Source organism: Echiichthys vipera, assembly GCF_963691815.1.
Source record: "Echiichthys vipera genome assembly, chromosome: 4".
Lineage (NCBI taxonomy): Eukaryota > Metazoa > Chordata > Actinopteri > Perciformes > Trachinidae > Echiichthys > Echiichthys vipera.
In genome coordinates, this window is record NC_139829.1 from 15,324,251 (window position 1) to 15,344,448 (window position 20,198).

Below are 20,198 nucleotides of genomic sequence, written 5' to 3' on the forward strand. Positions count from 1 at the left end.
AGGACTATATTGTCTTTTTAATGCATCTTGGTCTGTGTATAAATGGGTACAAAGACAGCCAGAGAAGTACTTGAGTACATTTTTATTTTAAAAGTCTTGATTCTATGTGCTTTAAGCAAATGTCTTCAGTGGATTATGAGTTAGACAAGGTCCCATTAGGACCATCGCCTTATTTCATAGCATGATTAAAACAGTACAAAATATTTAAAAAATACAGAGTTTATCAAATGTTGACATATTTACAGTCTTGAAATACAGTAGCTGAAGAGCTTCACAATTAAATGACGAGCCAGACTTTATGAATGGAGGTACACATGAGCGCGGTACTCTATCTTGTGATGGACTGGCCAAGTCTAAACACTTATCTGAATAGGAATCTCCCATCTTCTAAACCAGAATATCTGCTGCACAGTGCTCTTTTTTTTGAGGATATTGTTAAGATTCACATGCCAGATTGAAGTTTTGCTACTGCATGCTTCAATATGTAGGAACAACCAGGCAATGATTAAAACTATCTGTATGTTTCATTGTTTTTGTTAAAAAAATAAAAACCAAAAGTGCCTTACAGGTAAAATTACTTGTAATCAAACAATTTATAAATGATTTACATGTCACATAAAGTTGATTTAAAGTTCATTCCAACCCTTAGGTTTCCTGAAACTTAAATCTATTGAACAAGTAGTATAGCTGTACAGAAGTTGGATTTAAGGTTAAGTTCCTCAGGATTTCCAGTTCAGCAGGCTCACCGAAGTAGAGGTGCTCTAGCTTTGGGTATGGAGTGACTATAAAGAAAAAGGGGTCAGCGTTAATAGAGGAACATATTTCTTTGCACTTTTTGCTTAGCTAGTTGACATTTCATTCATGCAGTCAATGTTTTTGCACACAGATAAGACATTTAAAATGGAGCAAATGTAACAAAGTGAAAAGGAGAGATAGATACCATAGCCTGGAAAATCGAATTGATTGCAAAGAGCTGCGAGCTTTATGTCCCCTGGAGACAGTGCGTCTGTAGCATGTAAGAAATAGAAAAGAGGGAAAAAGAAAAGAGATGTACATACTTGCAGACTAGGATGCAGACATAACTACAGAGTAGGGATAACGGAGGCAGAAGACACAGTGATCAGCAGAGTCCAGAGAAGCTATAGCCAGTCAAAGGAAACCCATAGTGGGGTCAGATTTACAAAGCGTTAGTCCTGCACAATGTCAGGCTATAGGTATAATGTTAGTACAACAGCTAAGTAAAGAAGAACTGTGGCTCGGTTGCACCACCATGGTTTGATTTAAGATTAAGGATAACCAGTTTAGTTAACTTAAACTGAAATTAACCATGTCGATAAAGCTTTAATTAATATTGTTGGTTTACTCCACTGTTATTTTAGGATTTATGCTAAAGTAACAATTTCAAACATGTCAAAAGTGTTCATGATTTAGCAAGGGGGAAAAAACTAAATCAAACTAGCATCCAAGTTAATGAGACCAGTTAAATCTGATTCTTATCCTTTTCAATATTATGGTGGTTTATCCCACAATTTGATTTTGTTTAAAACATTCAATCCTTGTTGATGCGTCCCGGCCAAGTACATCAAGTGATTTTATGAGCATTAAAAGGAGAAAGAGGGAGAGTGCTGAGCCTCTGAATTTACACCAATGAAATGACCTTTAACAGATCTGATCATTCCATCGCTCCCAAAACTGAGGAGAAACCATTTAAATATGACTTTCCCTGTTAGGGCTGCATAGAGAACAAGTCTTCATAGAAAACTGAACATCAAAGAGTTAAGTTTCTGTTTGTGGGTTGAGGGAGCTTGCCTGCAGGTGGACCTGTGCCATGTTTAAGTTGATGAGAGTGTCTGTGTTGTCTGTGGCACTGGCTGTGTCTCTATGGCTGACACATGGCTCCCAACACATTGGGTCCCTGTCGCCAGCCACTACATTCAAGTTGCCTAGGGACCTGACCAGTCTGGTGTGGCACAGGGAGCTGGCAGAGAGAAGGGAAGTTAATTTACTCCACAAGGATCCAGGAGTGGCTATAGCCTCTTGGTTGCTTTTCAGCTGTGTCAACTTAACATAAAACATATCATACAACATATGTGGCTTTAAGCAGAGACACCAAAAAGGCATCTGATGTCTATCTTGACTTTTATTTCTTGTGCTGCTCTCCTAGACAATACATCTGTCTGTCTATCATTAAGTTAAAGAGTGCTAGGTGTCAAATGCAGCCACTGACCTTCCTCCCAGTCCGTTGGCTGGCAGTGAGGTTCTGGTCCTCTTCCTGCTGTCTGATTGGTCAGACAGAGCCAAGGGATTGACACTGGCCTGTAATATGACCCTGCTGTAGAGGAGACAAAATGTCTTTAAATTAGTCTGAGCCATGCTTTTTTTTTGTCAGAGCGTGGGTATACATGTAGGTGTACTAGGGCTGGACCCGAAGATTTAAATATACAGATATTCATTTGTTGGGTAGGTATTCAGTTTTCAATTTTAGGATTCAGATTTTTGTCTTAATTTTTCAAAATTGTAGAATAACAGAATCCTTAAAAAATAATGCATTTAATTAAACTGAAAGCAGCAGGAATCCGCAACTCTGCAGTCTGTAAACTGGTTGTTCCGCTATCAATATTAGCTGCTCTGTTTTAACAATGTTAGGCTTAAAAATACATATGTAGGCTGAAATTCACTGCAGTGTTCTGAGCAGAGGAAGTCTACTAGTCGCTAATTTTGTAATTCCATTAGCTTTACGATATAAAGCTCAAAAAATGGGATTTGGGACAGCCCTAGTGTGTACACATCAAACTTTACCTCAAGGACTGTGATGAAGACCTGGTGTGAATCTTATTCTCTTCTTGTCTGTGTAAACACAAGTAACACAACAGCGGAAATGGGATTAAACTTTATTTATTGAGAGATATGAGAGGAAAGACAGGACAGAGTGGAGGCAAACAAGTAAACGACTGTATGGAGATGGGCAAAAAAAAATCTTGATAGTGATAGACTTGTGCACAGATCATTATTGCAGCTTCAGCAGCCAGGTAGGATTAGTAAAGCCAAGTAGTACCAGAAAAAGCCAGGAGGTGGCACTAAGAAAACCTAAGAGGGACTTGACTTGCCTTTTCACAGAGTTATTATTTTCCATCAACAGGACTTAACTGTCTGGCAGGGTTTAATTTTAAATATCAGCGCTCCAGTCAACACAGTAACCAGCAAAGCATGATGAAGCATGAAGGATGATGGAAACAGTAAGACAAAATCAATCAAGACATGAGCCTCTGACATTTGAAATGTTTAAAAACTGGCTCTGCTTATCAGTCTTAGGTTTACTGTGCTTGCAGAAAGAATAAAGTAATAAGAGGATGATTTAGAACAAATTTCTGATTTGGGTTGGGAATTTTAAAAAAAAGACTGGGGGCTCACTTACAGCATTCTCAGTTAGAGCTCCAGAAGGGGGGGTCAGGACAGGTTTTTGGGGGGCTGACGGACGGTAGAACTCATTGAAATCCTAACCCGTCTATACAGAAATGCAGGATGGAAGAAGGGAAGCCATACACAATCCACCACAGGGCAAGGCTACACAGGGAGGAGAGCAGCATGGCTACCAGCCATCTGAAAGAAGGGCAAATCCAACAAGAGCAAACGGAAAAAAAGGAAGGAGACAAGAGACGTCCGGGCAGGACACAAAGCCTCTGATGTTCTGCTTTTCCACTGGGACTGGATTAGATGAAATACCTTTCTAAGAGCTTTGCACCCTACAGTGCCTGTCAGCAAGTTTTTGTTCTTCACTTGCTCTGATGTGTTAGCACTTTATACACACACATATATATATATGTATATATATATGTATATATATATATATAGAGAGAGAACTCGACAGATATGGGAATTTTGAAGTAGATGCTGATATTTGCGGGTTTAAAACAAGCTATTAATATACTGTGATATGATTTTGAGTGAGTGATATTAAATTTTTTACAGAAAACCTAAAAGTTTGGACAATGATTTAGTTATTTTAAAGTAATGACAAATATACAGTATAGTTCATAGTTTCAACTGTAAAATAACCTGCTACAGTAAAAGTAGTTATACTGAGTGAATATTCAGTTCTGATTAGCTGCAGGGTGTCCATCAAAACATAATATAGGACACCTACTAAGTAGTTACATTAAAAAAATAAATAAATCGGTATTTCTCTTCAACTCGCTACTTCTGGCTGCCATAAATCCCTTCAGGGTGATTCAAGAGTCCTGCATCACCCTGTTGTGGTTCTAAACAAGGGATAATGTAGAGCTCATTGGTCATTATTGCGAATTAGAACCCTAACAGTGTTGTTGCTTCGCGTTGCGGTCTTGAATCACCCTGTCAGGGTTCTAATTCTCAACAATGACCGGCTCTCTCTATATTATCCCTTGCTTGTTAGTATTGAACTTTACTAAAATGTAGATCAAGCTGGTTTGATCCCTGGCTCCTCCTGTCCACATGACAAACTGTCCTTGGGAAAGATACTGAACCCCAAATTCCTCCAGATGGATGGCCTGCACCTTGCGTGATAGTTCGTGTGTGAGAATGCGAGGAAAGTGAAATTGTAAAGCCCTTTGGATATAAGTGCTATATAAATGCATTACATTTCCAAAAACAAACAAGTTAAGTGTTTTTATAGGCTGCTACTTTCATTTTTTTTTTATTGCCTCATTAAACTTTGATTCCTATATCTGTGATGGGAAAATAGCATTTGATACTAGCCTGATAATATATCGGTCGAGTTCTAACACTTTGTTCATAAGAATATTTGGTAAAATATTTAATTTCTATTATCAGATTTTGTTTCACAAAAACAGACAATTTAAAAATAAGCGGGAAGAGACAGAAACCTGAAGGAGTACACAAAGTTTAGATGGTATGTGTACACTGATCCAGTCACAAAAGCAATGGAAAAAAACAACAGGCAATTGACAATGAACCCGGCCCAACATTAATTACATGTTAGACACAAACATTGATAGAAGCATGTCCATGCATGCATATCCGGGGGTTTCGTGCCTGTTGCCATGCAGGAAAAGGCAGAAAAGGATGTTTTCATATAATCGTCGTTCTAATTGTCACTGGAATTCAACATGCACTTCAGTATTACAGAATAAAACAAAAGAGGAGCCAGATGGTGACATTCAGCTGGGAGTGAGAGGTTTATGTGCATACACTGATAAGGCATATGGCCTGAAGTGTGAACAAATCTCCCTTTTGCCTCAATGCCCTTCTGAGAACGAATAAAACCCATTTTCATCCAACTACCCCCTCAGAAGCTCACGTTTTATGATCTTCTGTATTAGTTAGGATCAAAAGGAATTCACCAATCCCAACAATGCCACTTAAAGCCGCTAATTAGTCTCCTAAAACACCTCAGGCAAAGATCATTCGAACAACAAAGTACTACGAGCAATTTCCAAAAACATCTACAGCTTAAATGGTTGAGCAGGCAAGTTAGCTACTTTACCAATAACAAAGTAACTACTGAGGATCAGAACGAGGACAGAGTTTCCCTTAATAATATGTTTTCTTGAGTTGGCCAAGTCAGTAGTGCAAGCCAAGCACTAAATTCAACAAAACATTAAATTCAACTAATCCAGATCTAATGTAAAACTGTGATTAGTTGAATAATTGGTGCTGCTGTTAACAAGTACAGCAGGCTCATCTTGAGAGCTTTACTGTAACTCAGAGGATATCTTGGATAAGCCTCGATATCAAAGCAGATAAGCTCAGTGTGTCCATGAGAGGCAGATAATGAAAGGCGTGTAAATGTAATGCATCCACTAAGTGCATATCCACTTCACACCATCCATGTCATCGAAAGAAAGACAGGAAAAAAAAGAAAAGAAAAAAGAACAACTTCAAAATCAGCCATACCATTCACTGGCATAGCAACCATTTCTACAGGAAGAGGAAGTGACGTGCACTTACCTCCATCATACAAAACCTCACATCCTCTCTCTGTTATTCCTCTCCCCCACTTTTTCTTTGCCTCTCTCAGCTATCTTTTGAACGGCAGGCAACACATCGGCCACACTGTGCCCATGAGGCTGCAGCAGAAAACTACCACCTGCCTGACATGGGACAACAAAAGCCAAAGCCATATGGATACATCGGCAGAGGCTGGTCAACCATCCTCAGCCATGCTGACACGTAACCTTCCACAGCTTGATTTACATAGGCACAAATGGTGTGGACTTTATTTAGATAGGGAACGACAGGGAAGCAAAAATGTTTTTGTTTGTTTTTCCTGTTCAGATGACTGTAGGAGTCCAGCATTAGCACTTTAGTGCCTCCTGTTGGAACGCAATGCGTCCGTAGAGCTGACTAGTCACGTTACAGTTGTCAAGCTGTTTCTTATAAAGATGCACTTGAAACAAACTGACTACATTTGCAACATGTCACAATGACATTTATTTTCAGTTTAATTGATAGTACCATTTAATTTTTCATTATGTTATGTTAATTTATCTGTACAATGCCAATTCAATCATCTAAGTGTGGAGTGATAGGGACATTGTAGCTCTCAACAATTGAATCAGAAATATTAAATTATTTTAAAATATACGTGAAATATACCTGCACAGTGTTTTACCAGTATTATTTTTTTTATTAGAAAATGATGCAACTAAGCAAGCTCTATATTGATTTAGCCAGTATAATAATATTCCCTAAATTCTGAGATTATTTTTTTCAGATTTTCACTGAAGACAATTTACAGATTACCAATCCTGCAGTAAGACTAACTCGTCGATTATATCTTTAATTTCCACATCTTTTGTGCCTTTCTAAATCCAGACCTCAACTAAAGTTTTTTTCTGGAAGATTATGTGTCAGATAACAAATCTGATCCAGCCCTCCAAACAAATTTTCAACCTACTACTTTCCTTATTTATTCTTCACCCCCTTCACCGATTACAGGTGAAATTTGGATGACTTATATTACACTTGATCTGAATGTGAAGCTATTTCATCATAAGAACCAGAAAAGAACACAAAAACAGAGTTATTGAAATATTACAGGGATGAAATTGCTGAGGTAGGGTAAAGGGAAGGTAAATTCTAGCTCACACCTGCTGGACGTGTCAATGTCTACATGAGCATACTGCGCAGGTGTCAACACAGAAGGTTACGAGGCATACAGGGCAGATCAAGCAGTCCGGTGAGAACCCTCAGAAGTCCTCCCATTCCTTTTGAATGGCGGCACTGCGTACATAGGTAACCAATATTACAGCTTTTCCTGACATAGCATGTAGCAGTGAAATGACTGAGGATTCATGGTATAGTAGCCCATTCCGCTTTGAATAAAGGCTTGGAAATAAAAAACTATACAATCAAACATGTTCCAGTGGGAATGTGATCCAAAACTGGGGAGAAATGAACAACATCTGCAACCAAGATCACAGTTTTCCCTGACATTATAGCATGTAGCTACTTATAGCAGTCCATGTAAAATATAAACACTGCAGTAACGTCTCGTAGTAATTTCGGGTCACACTTCAGCCAGAACATGTCCAGTTGTGTAGTTTTTGGTTTAGAAGCGTTTATTGGCAATTTTACACAGTAAAGTTTGCCGGTATACTCCGTTAAAGTCAGTCGAACTGTCTGTTGAGTCGGGTCGACGCCTGCACCGTATGCTCGTGTTGATGTCGACACGCCCGGCGAGTGTTATCCAGCATCTACTGTACAGGAGAGCAGCCCTAATAGATTAGCCATGCCTGACACAAAAGGACTGCTGAACACCCTGAATAAACGCTGAGGATAGGAGAAAGCTCATCAAATTATATGATAAATGCCACAACAAACAATCCTACACTGTCACTTCCTGGTCTGTATGAAATCCTAATTTTTAAAATCACAAGTTTCTGAGGATTTGAAAGACACTACTGTTTATGTGTAATGATGCAAGAGACTGACAAGGAGAGGCGTCGCTCATTTTACAGTATTACAACACGTCAGCGTGATGCATGATGAGACTTGCAGGCTGCCTGGGTACTTACGATAGTGAACCTGAAGACGATCTGGATTGCCTCTTGCTCTTCAGGGCTCGCAGTTTATCGCCCTGTGTAAGGCCATTTCTTTCCTCATCGTCATTATACTGTAACGCAAAGAAAAAGCTATAAATAGACAAAGTGGTGTGTCCTTGCGGTACACAAAAAATTCTGCTTACAAAAGTACTTTCAAAGAGCATGCAGCAAAGCCTGTACCTGAAAACTTGGCATCATTTCAAAACATACCAGGTCCATTTCTTCTTTCTTGGACGCCCTGTTCTTGTTGCTCCCGTTGATGGTTATGTCATCCACACCGGATAGGATTCTGGTCACAGCCATCTTGCCATTCTCTCGTTCATTTAGCATCTTCTCCCGGAAAACATCCCCCTCTGCCCATAGATTGTTCTGCTTACTGATGGACAGAATGTCAACAAACAACAACAAAATAAACTCACTTTTCTTACCATACAACTACCATTATTATTATTGTTGTGATTTCTCAGCAGATTCTCACAGGTATGAAGTTGGCGTGGCTCAGTTGGGAAAATGTGACATCCTATTTTTCTGTGCACCAACCAGAAAAGGGATAGTTCTGTTTTTTAAAGTGTAGTTGTATGAGTTACTTATCCAGTTGGCCTATTTACAGTAGATGACAGTTGATACTTAATAAATAATACCTAGGATGGTGTATTCCATATAATGCTAATATTCAAGGTTTGTGCTTGTATTTCTGGTTTTTACGTCAACATATGTACATGCTTTAGTGTTTAACAAAAACCCCTTTTCTTTGTCTGAATCTCTCTCTCTCTCTCTCTCTCTCTCTCTCTCTCTCTCTCTCTCTCTCTCTCTCTCTCTCTCTCTCTCTCTCTCTCTCTCTCTCTCTCTCTCTCTCTCTCTCTCTCTCTCTCTCTCTCTCTCTCTCTCTCTCTCTCTCTCTCTCTCTCTCTCTCTCTCTCTCTCTCTCTCTCTCTCTCTCTCTCTCTCTCTCTCTCTCTCTCTCTCTCTCTCTCTCTCTCTCTCTCTCTCTCTCTCTCTCTCTCTCTCTCTCTCTCTCTCTCTCTCTCTCTCTCTATATATATATATATATATATATATATATATATATATATATATATTCGCCCTCTGTATAAACTGGGGCGTATTAGCGCTTGTCTTTCAAGCCTCCCCTCTGAAATAAGCCCAGTCTACTCAGTTTATTGGTCAGCATTTCCAAGTCTTCCGCATTTGCTCTCTTGATCTCTCTCTTTCCACTGCATTGCAGCCAGGGAATGGCTGTAGCGGCACTTTCTACCTATATATAGTTGTGACATCTCAACTGTACAGAAGTCCTGACGGCTCGTTTAAAGGCCCAGTTTCTGAATACGGACTGTGTGCATTTCTCTGTGGATAAAGCGTTTCGATACTTTCACTGTATTTATATTGCACCGTGCTCTGCTTTATGGTGAAAAAAAACACATATCATTCTCACTTTTACGACATGGGACCTTTAACTCTGGTTTTTGCTCATTTAGTCATTAATATTAAGGAGAAATGCTTAATATTTGAAATCAGTGACAAAATGCTACGAAAGTTAACACCTACTCTTCAACAAAGTTCTGCTGAGGCCCAATGATGGATCCTGGTCGACAGATCCGTATCCAGGCAATGGCCTCTGCAGCACTCAGGCAATAATGTTTCATCATGTAACAGCCAATCAGAGTGCCAGTCCTCCCCAGACCAGCTAAAAGAGAGAAAGGGTATCGGGCATTAAATTGGGCAATAAACAGGATACTCAGCACAATTTATACAGCTCTAAGAGTAAGTGTCTTGCACAGACAACTATCAGCCAGAATAGTTTGACCCATCAACAACATCTCCTGCAGTTTACATGTGGGTTAAAAATCTAACCTTTGCAGTGGACGGCAATGGCTCCTTCTGCGTTCTCACAGATGTTGAGGAACTTCCTGACGATTGCGTCGTTTGGTGTACTCCCGTCCACGAAGAACAAATCGTGGTGCTCAAAGCCTGATTCTGTGAAACGCCTGGCATCATACATCTTCTTGTTGAGTCTTATGATAGTGGTGATGTTATGATTCCTAAAGTATGGGATGTAGGCCTCAGGAGCGTGTAAAGGATACCCTGAAATACAAGGAAAATAATTCTTGTGTGAGTTTAGAAAGTGTTAAAATTAGATCGGACATAGTTTTCGAAAGATACATTCATGTACCATTTTCTATTTTGCTTTTTGGATGAGGCCCGCTGAAGGCAAGGAACTTTCCTGGAATGATCCAGTTTAAGTCTCCATTTTCTGCCCTCTCATAGTGCTCATATTCTTCCACATCAAAGTTGGAGAAGTCGAGCCAGCCATACTGCAGTGCCTGGTGGATGGTTGAGAGGGAGTTAATTTCATTAGGAGCATGACATCGCAAGACAGAAAAGTAGATACATCTTAAAATGACATACCTTATGGACACCCCGAAGGCAATCTAGGATGTTTAGATTGTACATGCAGGTTCCAAACGAAGCATCTCTAAAACATAAAATAAACTGACAATCAGAGAAACGTACTAAAGATCTTCATTTCCCACGAAATCTCTCTCTAGCAAGGATATACTGTTACCTCACACCCTTTCGATCACCCACTCTCCTAATGTCTTGTTCTGTAACTTCTCTTAATACTTATTTGATTTCACCATTCAAAGCCAATTATTGACCAAAATGTTTTCTTTAAAAGTTTATCAAAATCAATGTTTTGCTTGTTCTTAACTACTGCTAAACAGACTAGTCTGCTATGAGGATTATGATTTCATCCAGCATAACTTAATAGACTCATGAAACTCTGATCGAACAGTCAAAGGAGGCAGCCCTGATCAATTAAGAATCAAGATTCTGTGACTGTATTGCCTATTTCTTGCATAAAATGTTTTCAGAAACACATTTCAGTATACTGTAATTTGAGAAAGTTTGAGACCAGGAACCAAGGATGGCCGTTTCTTTGCTAGAAGCATTTTGCTCTGCACCGTTGATAACACTCCTGCGAAAGAAGATGTTCCAGACTAATATGCATTTGAGAAATAGTCTGGTGATGCCAATCTAGTAAATGACAATGTGGATACTGAAATCACATATTCAGTCATTCTTATTTAAGATCGATAGGACGTTTTACAATCGGAATTGGCAGAACTTCGCTTTGATAGTGGCCGATGGCTGCCGTTTTTTTTACACAGCGCCATTAACAGCTTCGTCCCTGCTCTCTGATCAATGAGGGGCAGGGATCTCCACACGCGCGAGAGAGCGAGAGAGAGAGAGCGAGAGAGCGAGAGAGAGAGAGCGAGAGAGAGAGAGAGAGAGAGAGAGAGAGAGAGAGAGAGAGAGAGAGAGAGAGAGAGAGAGAGAGAGAGAGAGAGAGAGAGAGAGAGAGAGAGACACGGGGCAGCAGAGAGGAGAGAAGTGGTGGAGCCGGAGACAATAAGTACCACTTGTTCAACAAGCATTAACTTGTATTATATTTGAGCATAAACAGACACATTTCCAACGGCAGGTTTGACACGACCACAGTGCTTGTTAAGCTAACAATTAACAGCTTGTTAAGAACACGTTAAAGTGAAAGCTGTCACCATGTAGTGTGTTCATCTTAGTTTGCCATGAATCTTAAAACATACATGTTTAAATTAAATATAATATTATATATTTATTATATAGTAAATCACATATAATAACATATAGCTATGAAAAATATATCAATCTATTTTTAGCCATTAGCTATATTGAATTAATTTACATGAATTCACATCTTGAGTGATATTTGCTTTTTCCTGCTCAAAACTATTGTTATTATATCTGCCTTTAAAAATCAACTATTGGTCAACCTCTAATAAGAACCACAATAGTGACTTGTTACCTGAATGGAATATATGTTGAATTCCTCGACACCAGCAGACTGTGCGCCTCCTCTGGCATCATATTTAGATTCATCACCTTAAATATAGATGGCCAATCAGCAAATGCCTCTTGTATTACATGTCGATAATATAATTACAAAAGTTATATGTACGTGTGTGTTTTTCTACACCACTTACTGCATATGAGCCGATCAGGTAGGCAGCATTGGCTTGTTTCTTCGGATCTCCACATGTGTAAAATATGATCTTCTTCCTTGAGAGCGTAATGGACTGGACAAAAACATTCACAGCAGCAATATGAACCGACATGTGAGAACCTATTTATTTATTTGACTTACAAATTCATAATTTTAAATGTAGAAATAACTCAAAAAAACATAAATTTCACATGTATAACTCGTAAATGAAAGCACAAACCAGGAAAACAAGGGCTACACATTTAACCGTAAAAATGTGATGGATCACTGACAAAAACTACCTAGAGCATGTATAATAATTGATTGACCTGCGTTTTGCCTCCCATTATCTTCCAGGAAGCACAAATTAAGGGCAGCCGTTTACCTTGAGCTTCTTTGTCAGCTTGCAACAGAAGCGATAAAACATGGCCAGGTTAAGGGGACCAAAGTCCGCATAGAAGCTGAGAGAGAGAAAGAGAGGGAAAAGAAAAAGAGTGTGTCAGAGCGGCTATTTATGCAAGCAGCTGAGGTCTCTGGGGACGTTTCACTAGATAAAAGAATCAGCTACTTCGGACTTAAGCGGTAAAAACACTGACAGAGACTATATTTGGAAGCATTAGAGGCTAATGTCGGTCACTCAGAACTAAACGTAATGCTGCAAAAACGAGAGGTCTTTTTTTTGTACCACTGGCACAAGAACAGCTTTGAAAGGTCAGTCAGGTCCTGGCATTACAAATAATCAAACAACGGCCAAATTAAACAACTGAAAAAAGGTGCTTTGATTTGTTTTAGACTCTTTATTTTTTTTAATGCTGTTGTGGTTATTTGGATTTCTTCCAATAGTTAAAAAAGGGGGCATTTCCTTTTTATCTAAAGCAGTGCAACAAAATACATACATTTTTAATTATGGTGTTTAAAAACATACTAACTATTCATACTAAACAAACGTACAATCACTATATTTTGAACGAGTTATGTTGTATGTTTTGATAACTAGAGGTGATAATATAAAGGCATTGTCAGCCCATTTAAAATGTCTTTTACCGCACCCACAGAAGAGCAAAGGTCAGGAGTGCACAGAAATAAGTCAACAACAAGCGGCAAGTCCATGTTCAAAATGCAAACATGTGATGAGACTGATAAAAAACAACTTACTTTTCATACGCCAGCTCATCATCTATGCAGAAACAGTGTCGTTCAGCTGTGCTCTTGATCTTTTGCTTTAGTATGGCGAAATACAGTTGATCTGGAGGAGGGGGTGAAGGGGGGGTAGGGCGACAACATAAAGAGGCAGTTACTCGCTTTTGTCATGCATAGAGTTCTGTCGCCTCTCATTTTTACTCAAAAAAGCAGCTCATCTTTGTATAATACTAGTTATTTTAATGTAGTTTCTTGCAACTTACCCTTGATAAACTCAATGCATTTTGATGAAACATCGTCCGCGGTCATCTTGCCACCAGTTTTGAACATGACTTGTTTTTTGCAGAGAAACGTTACGAGGTAGATTTTCTTCACGAGGACTAGCGCATACTCAGCAAAAACGTCCAGTGATATTGCGCACAGGTTTTAAAAAGTAAGTTTGACGACGATAAGCTGAAAATATAGAAGATAGAAACGTTTTCGAGACTGATTTAAACTCTACGGTACAAAAAAAGTTACCAGTCGAGGAAGGCAGGCGAGTCTTGAGTGCAAGTGCGCACTCTGCTAAAAATTAAAAAAAAAATCACCGCCCGACTCCTCCCGTACATTGTTTTGCGTGACCGTATTGGCTGCGAGAGATGTAGGACGCTACATGATTGGACAGAAGGGCCTGTCAGTCAAGCTCTGCCCCGCCTGTTTCAGTTTAAAGTTCTCTACATGAGACACATGATAGGCCCCGGGATCGTTGCCAAAGCGGTTGCTAGGGCGATCCCTCAGCCAATCAAATTCGTGATTTACACTCAGACGAACCTCCTCTCAGATAAATATGAGCTGCGCAAGATTTTGTAAGTACAAGAAGCAGGAAAACGCCATGAAAAAATACCGAAATGTGTGTTGGACGACACCGACTGTGATATTTATGACATTAATACACCACTCAATCTCTATAACCTTTCAGTCCATAAAACAAGATGGAGATGGTGCAGTTAAAACCAGGTTATGGTGTCGTTTCTTGCTGGAGGAGAAAAAGGATGTCCACACTGGATTTAGCTGCACCTTTTAATGGTTTAATAAAGTATCGGGAGCTGTATTTAAGTGTGTGGACATCATATTTCTCCTCTAGTCTGTGCGTTTTTGACCTGCACCTGCTCCAAAACAGGTTAGTTGTGCACACGGCTACTTCACTGTAAGGTCTTGGTCTAAAATAAATAGCCTACCAGAGCAAAACTGAACTGCTGTGCATTTGTGGCGTCGCCATATTAGGTCAAAAGCTGAAAATTAGACTCTTACACTACACACACTAAAGGCGCAATGGTGTGCGTGTGTAGCCTGCAGTCGTGCGTCTCCACATATTTGCCAAGTAGGCTAAAAGTTGACAGGGTTCGTCCTGCAGCAGACCCGCTTACCTGTTATCTCAGTGTAAATATCAGAGTTCGGCTCCGCCTCTGAGCTGTTGTGAGCTGCACAGCGCTTTTTCCTCGACTCGTCTCGTCTCCTCTCGCTCTTGCGCTTCATTTTGTCTTCAGTGCTGCACGGGGGACATTCCTGACTGGCTGCTTGCAACAGACACCCTCTTCGCTTCGCTGTGCGGCCGCTTGTCCCCGGTTTTTTTTGCTGTGTTGTTTATCGCATGGTCCTGCTCCTGCTGATCTGAAGCTGCGTGTGTGTTGTTTTGTATGTCAGTCGAGGTCTCGTTATCTGCGCCAGCCTCTTCGGTGGTGGTGACGTCTATGAACTGGGGCAGGTTTCTGCTTTCTGAATCCCCTGCATGTGACGTATCAGGATTAGATGTCCAGCGCCCACCCTCCACTGTTCATCTGCAGCAGCTGCATAGATAACTTGGGGAATGTAGTCCGATCCCATTTGGGTATGATTGACTGTGCAATGACCTTGCTTTACAGAGTCGTGGAAAGCATGACACAAGAGAAATGCAGCCAAGTAACTTTACTTGTATTTTAATAAACACTGTGGATATGAGGAACGTGGGTATAAAAAGGCTGTGATCAGGCCAATCACTAACACCAGTGCACTAGTGTCCATAGCTAAACTACACAACCATTTTACAAGTATGAGAACAGATTTACACAACATAACAATACAACGTTTTTGTAAAATAAAAAAGTAATGCATTCATCTTCCTCTTGCAACTACACATCACTCATGCTTTCAGACCAGACAGTATTTTGACAAAACAGTCTTACTTTAAGAACAATTTTTTCCAGAATGTTTTTGCACCACAGACACAGCCGCAACAGGCTGTTAGCGACTCTCCGGAAAATCTACGTTAATAGTTCATACACGAAAGAAATGGTCTTGATGGCTTATTTGATGACCCACTTTTTCTAAAAAGACCCTTGGATGATTTTATACCAGAATTTCACTTTAATGCATAGCTGGATCATAGACCGAGCCAGTGCCTTGGGGCCTTGGACTGCCAGGGGGCCTCCAAGCCTCAAGCTGCACTCTTTGCATGGCCCAAGACTTCAGAAGAAAGTTGAATGCCAGAGTCCTCAGCATGCACAGAGCTATCTGACCACTAGGCCCACAGGTGCTTGTAGCGTAACCACTAGGGCCCTCGAGACCCCTCAGCATTCACAATGCTCCAAAAGACATGTATCAAGGGGCCTTAGAGGACCATGATCCGGCCCTGATCTCATGTTCTTCATCAGCAGTATGAGTTTACACAGTTCATTTACTGGCTTTTTCCCCAACAGATTTCAACTTCATCAACCCATGGGATGTGATTGCAAGCTCTGGAAAAAAGCTAGTAGGGAGGAAACCTTGAGTTAAGCAGTGGTGGAGATGAATTGTGGGTGACCTGTGCTTTACTCAGAGAGAAAGAAGAAGACCTTTAGTTTTTGTCAAACTACTGTTTCCATGGTCAATATTTTGGCAAGGCAGTTGCCCAGTACAGTTATTCTAAACAATAGACGAGTTGGACACAAATATTTATTACAGAGAACTATGTTTCCCAAACGGTAATCTGGGGAAAAGTATGATTTCAGGCTGCCAGCTGGCTACACATGGTAGATCTTTGGCTTATCGCTGAAGTCCAGAGTCTGTTGAGCTCCGGCGAGCTGCAGGAGCCAGTTAATAGGCATGTGGTCCAGGCGGTTCATGTCAAAATGGGAAAAATGAACTTGAGAGCCTGAATAAAAAAAGAAAGAGTGAGGGAGGAAGAGAGGAATCTTTAACACAGTGTGGAGGCAGAGAGAGAAATTAGTGATAGGGACAGGGAAGTTTACCTGGTCCTGCAATGATGGCTCCACCTTGCTGATGTAGGTCACCCTGGAAGTCAAATGCGGGACTAGTAATGGCCCTCCATATACTCTTCATTTGTCCCATAAAGACACCAGACTTCACATGGGGACTAGGGCGGGCTATGTACATAAACACACATACGATTAAATTCTTCATCATTTCAGAATATGCTGGGTTTATGCCTTTAAACTTTTATTGCATTACCGGATTCTGTAAATGTCTCCTCTGTCTTCATCCCAAGCTTTTGATAAATGCACCTCTCCGGGTCCACATATATTTCATAAGGATACCTCGTCTGTGAGCAGAATGGCTATAGATATTAAAAAACGAAATCAGCAAGATGGGAACATGTATGGCAGATTGAAATTATGCATAAGAATCACCAAATAAATTACCTCTATATGATGATGAGCAGACTGACCAATCACAACCAGTCTAATGTCAGCTTCCTGCAACAACAGCCATCAAAATTTGCTGCTTTTTAAACTCGATCATTTGGATCACAATTATTATCTCTGATTTGCATGTCAAATTTGCAACAATGCTCCTTCCAGTGAGTTCATAGTTGTGGATCAGGACTTACCTCCAGTGCTTCTTTAGGTACTTTGCTCAAATCCTCCACATATTCTTTACAGCTGTAACACAAGAAATGCTGCAGGGAAATGCAGTATATAATACGTTAATAGGTTATAGAAATATGAGATATTACATTACTTTTTATAACTCTCATCTTGCACCTATGTAATATTTAGCCCTCTGTCTTCACCTATGGACATGCTTCCTCCATTCCTCCATTTAGTGAGGGAAGCTGTGGGGCATCTGTCCAGCAAGGCTGATGCTCACCTGATGCCTACTGCGATGCCTTTATGAGGCTCAATCTACTTAACTTGAGTCCCTCATGATTTTACTCCGGCAGTGTGCACTCTACATGACTCATCAGCAAGGTTAGCCAAACAAAGTTTTTCCCCTACCCGTACGAAAATTATGACCGATTTCCTGTCTTGATATAATTTCTTGAACGGAACAGAGACTCCATGCCGGTCGTATATTAAACAATCTTCGATGTCTTCAAGACGATAATCGACAGAAGGGCTCCCGATTTCTTGCTTTTCTTTAGTTACTTGTCGAGTTATTGGTGAAAGTGTTTCAGCAGCCATTTTTTTCAGGAGGCTTCCCGAATTCGCTTTGCTATTTTGGGAGTTGCCGTTCAGCCTGGAAAAGTTGGTGGCTGCAAATTCACGCCCATAAGATGTGTGTGTGTGTGTCTGTGTGTGCGCGCGCGTGTGTGTGTGAAAGGGAGAGAGAGAAAGAGAGAGAGAGACTCACTCAGTAAAGTAGAACATATTAATAGGTAATAATAGTCACATATATGCGGCCTCTTTTTTTAATATGCACAGCAGCAGCAGCTCATTTGTACCTTCAGGCAAATTAGTGATTTGTGATATTGGGCCATATAAGTAAAATGGACTTGAACTGACTTCATATGCAGAATATTTCCTGAAATGTGTGCATGATATTCTGAGAAAACAGCCACTGTCTGAATGATGCATTGATTTGAGGATTGGACCACTAAGGGAAATAGCCTATTGCCCTTTCCGTAAAGTTTGTGAACTCACAAGGGTCAAATGGGTAAAAAGAAAGGTCAAAATTCACCATAAACACAATATAATAGCAACTGAAATAATAAAGGTTTTAAAGAAGACATTAACACAGTGCTCCTGATAAAATATGAGTTTTATACCAGGCATCATACCTAACTACATTTTTCAACTCATCTAATAACAACAAACAGTGAACCTGAAGATCAAGTTTTTATTTATATACAACAATTACAGAGAAGCTGTCATAGGCAATGATAATCTTAAGTCTCAGGCTCCCTCCAAGAGTGTTAATTAAGCATGTATAAAAAAAGTTAAAGGAGATCATGCAAGTAAAAACAAAATGAGAATCTAAACATTAAATTGTGCAAGTTAAAAATAAGGGATAAATAAAATATAAAATAAAGTAATAGATTAGACTGTAATTGCAAATGTAAATCCATATAAATGCATATGCATAATGATAAGTATTAACATATACAGTAGGCTTATATAGGTGTATACAGTTGTAAAACAGTAAGTAAATATATATGGTATTAATATAGTGGTAAAATTGGATCTATGACTGGGATGTAATAATCAATGCAAAATACATGCAGAAACTGCGATCACGCACAAACTTGGGCTAAGGATACTTAAGCCAAAGTTATTTTAAAGTCCCCCTCCACTCAAAAATATATATTTTCATCTATTTTCTTCAGATTTAAAGGGCTGCGCCTACAAGCAAAATTTGTGACATCACAACTAGTTTGGAAGTCAACCTTGGTCCAATATTCAACTTACAAGTTGCCAGTGTATATACACAGAGAACTGGCCTGCAGTCAAGAAGGAGACTGCTTGTGTCCAGCAGGAACATTTTGAGAAATTAACTAAATTGGTATTTTCATAGATTCTGACTGAGGTAGAAGAAGTAGATGCCTTTTTTTAAGGGATTTTAATGCGGAAATTATATTTTTTTGTGGAAAAAACATTTCAGACATACATTATTGTTCCAAGCAGACTATTTGTATATATCTTAATATATGTCTGTAGGGGATCTTTAAGCATCACCTCATCACTAAGCACCTACAACAGTCGGGTACATCCAGCCTCCATGGCGAAATACGAATCGCCCTCCTCGGCTTCCTTCCCGCTGCCCTCTCGGTGCGGAAGTGTTGTCCTCCAGCAGCAGCAGCAGCAGCAGCAGAGCCATAGAGCTGCCACTGTTTGGATAAACACTACGCTAGTTCAGTCACAGGGTTTCTCGCCTCCGCTATCTCTCCTGCCGGGACTTGTCAGCACTCACCTCGACCGTGTAGCATAGCAGTATTATGCGAGCGCCGTCCGCAGTGTGGGAGCACCGTGTGAAGTGGTGAGAGATGTTTACAGCTAAGTTAGCATCTAATGATGGAGCCAGCTAGCCTGTCAGGTAGCTGAACTGGGTTAGCAGCACCGGAGCCGTGTCTTTTTCCCTCTAGATAAGGGTGTGAATATGTTTTTCAGTTTGAGCTAATATTAGACATAAACCCGTCGCGACTTGAGACAAAAACAACTATCGATTTATGACTAACTCTATGCTAAACAAATGGACCACCTGTTCAATGTTTACATCTTTTCATTCGGCTGCAACCAGACGATGCACCGCTGCTGTTTCCTCGCTAAACTATCAGTATGACAGAAACAGATCTGGGATTTAGTACTCCCAAATAGACAACACCAGATGTGTTAAACGTCACAACACAATATTATATTATTATATGATTTATAATATACTTTGATATTGTGTTCTGCAAGGGAAGAGGCGTGTACATTTGCGGTTAGTGTACCGTTGGTCTATTATCAGCATGTTTCCACCTGTTCCTCAGTACATAAAGATCTATCTTGACCGACCTTGACACTTAAAAGAGACGTCTATATTAATACTATACTGACAGGTCCTTATGTGCATTAAGAGTTATTGGCCACTTTTTATTATTGCTCCTGTTCATACTGATTAGGGACAGTAGTCACAACCATGAGTCAGGCAAAACAAATGGCTTCCCTCTGAAGCTGCAGTGTTTTTACTATGATATTTTGTTACTATCCGTCATCTCAGCAAAATTACTACCGGATTATTTTTATATTGTAAGCATATGAACTTCATCATTTCCCTTGATG

At 40.0% G+C, this 20,198-nt stretch overlaps 3 protein-coding genes across 15 annotated transcripts in view; 1 reads left to right on the forward strand and 2 right to left on the reverse strand.

Moving 5' to 3' along the window:
* Window positions 1–80: 80 nt before the first annotated feature.
* Window positions 81–14,912, reverse strand: cdc14b (cell division cycle 14B). 13 transcript variants are annotated; one of them, XM_083912113.1, is made up of 15 exons: window positions 14,610–14,912; window positions 13,219–13,309; window positions 12,449–12,524; window positions 12,065–12,157; window positions 11,887–11,963; window positions 10,449–10,515; window positions 10,213–10,363; window positions 9,894–10,124; window positions 9,588–9,726; window positions 8,253–8,418; window positions 8,016–8,113; window positions 2,800–2,847; window positions 2,228–2,329; window positions 1,810–1,978; window positions 81–782 (listed from the first exon to the last, which is right to left on the reverse strand). In XM_083912113.1, the coding sequence occupies exons 1-15, from the start codon at window positions 14,716–14,718 to the stop codon at window positions 762–764; spliced, it is 1,638 nt and encodes a 545-aa protein (XP_083768239.1). In that variant the 5' UTR covers window positions 14,719–14,912; the 3' UTR covers window positions 81–761. The 13 variants fall into 13 exon arrangements, 10 of the variants coding, with proteins under 10 accessions (XP_083768239.1, XP_083768238.1, XP_083768244.1 ...); XM_083912112.1 differs by having other exon boundaries at window positions 2,228–2,332; XM_083912118.1 differs by lacking the exon at window positions 1,810–1,978 and adding an exon at window positions 941–1,006 and having other exon boundaries at window positions 8,223–8,418.
* A 444-nt stretch (window positions 14,913–15,356) lies between these two features.
* prxl2c (peroxiredoxin like 2C) lies at window positions 15,357–17,621 on the reverse strand (the record flags this gene model as incomplete). Its single annotated transcript, XM_083912211.1, has 6 exons — window positions 15,357–16,351; window positions 16,449–16,583; window positions 16,669–16,774; window positions 16,860–16,913; window positions 17,048–17,116; window positions 17,436–17,621. The coding sequence occupies 6 exons, from the start codon at window positions 17,619–17,621 to the stop codon at window positions 16,221–16,223; spliced, it is 681 nt and encodes a 226-aa protein (XP_083768337.1). The 3' UTR covers window positions 15,357–16,220.
* Window positions 17,622–19,289: 1,668 nt separating this feature from the next.
* The window catches only part of fbxl17 (F-box and leucine-rich repeat protein 17), a 219,999-nt gene continuing 219,090 nt past the window's right edge, over window positions 19,290–20,198 (forward strand). Inside the window, exon 1 of the mRNA XM_083912507.1 lies at window positions 19,290–19,413. The gene's annotated coding sequence lies outside the window, so the exon portion shown is untranslated. The remainder of the gene's footprint in view (window positions 19,414–20,198) is intronic.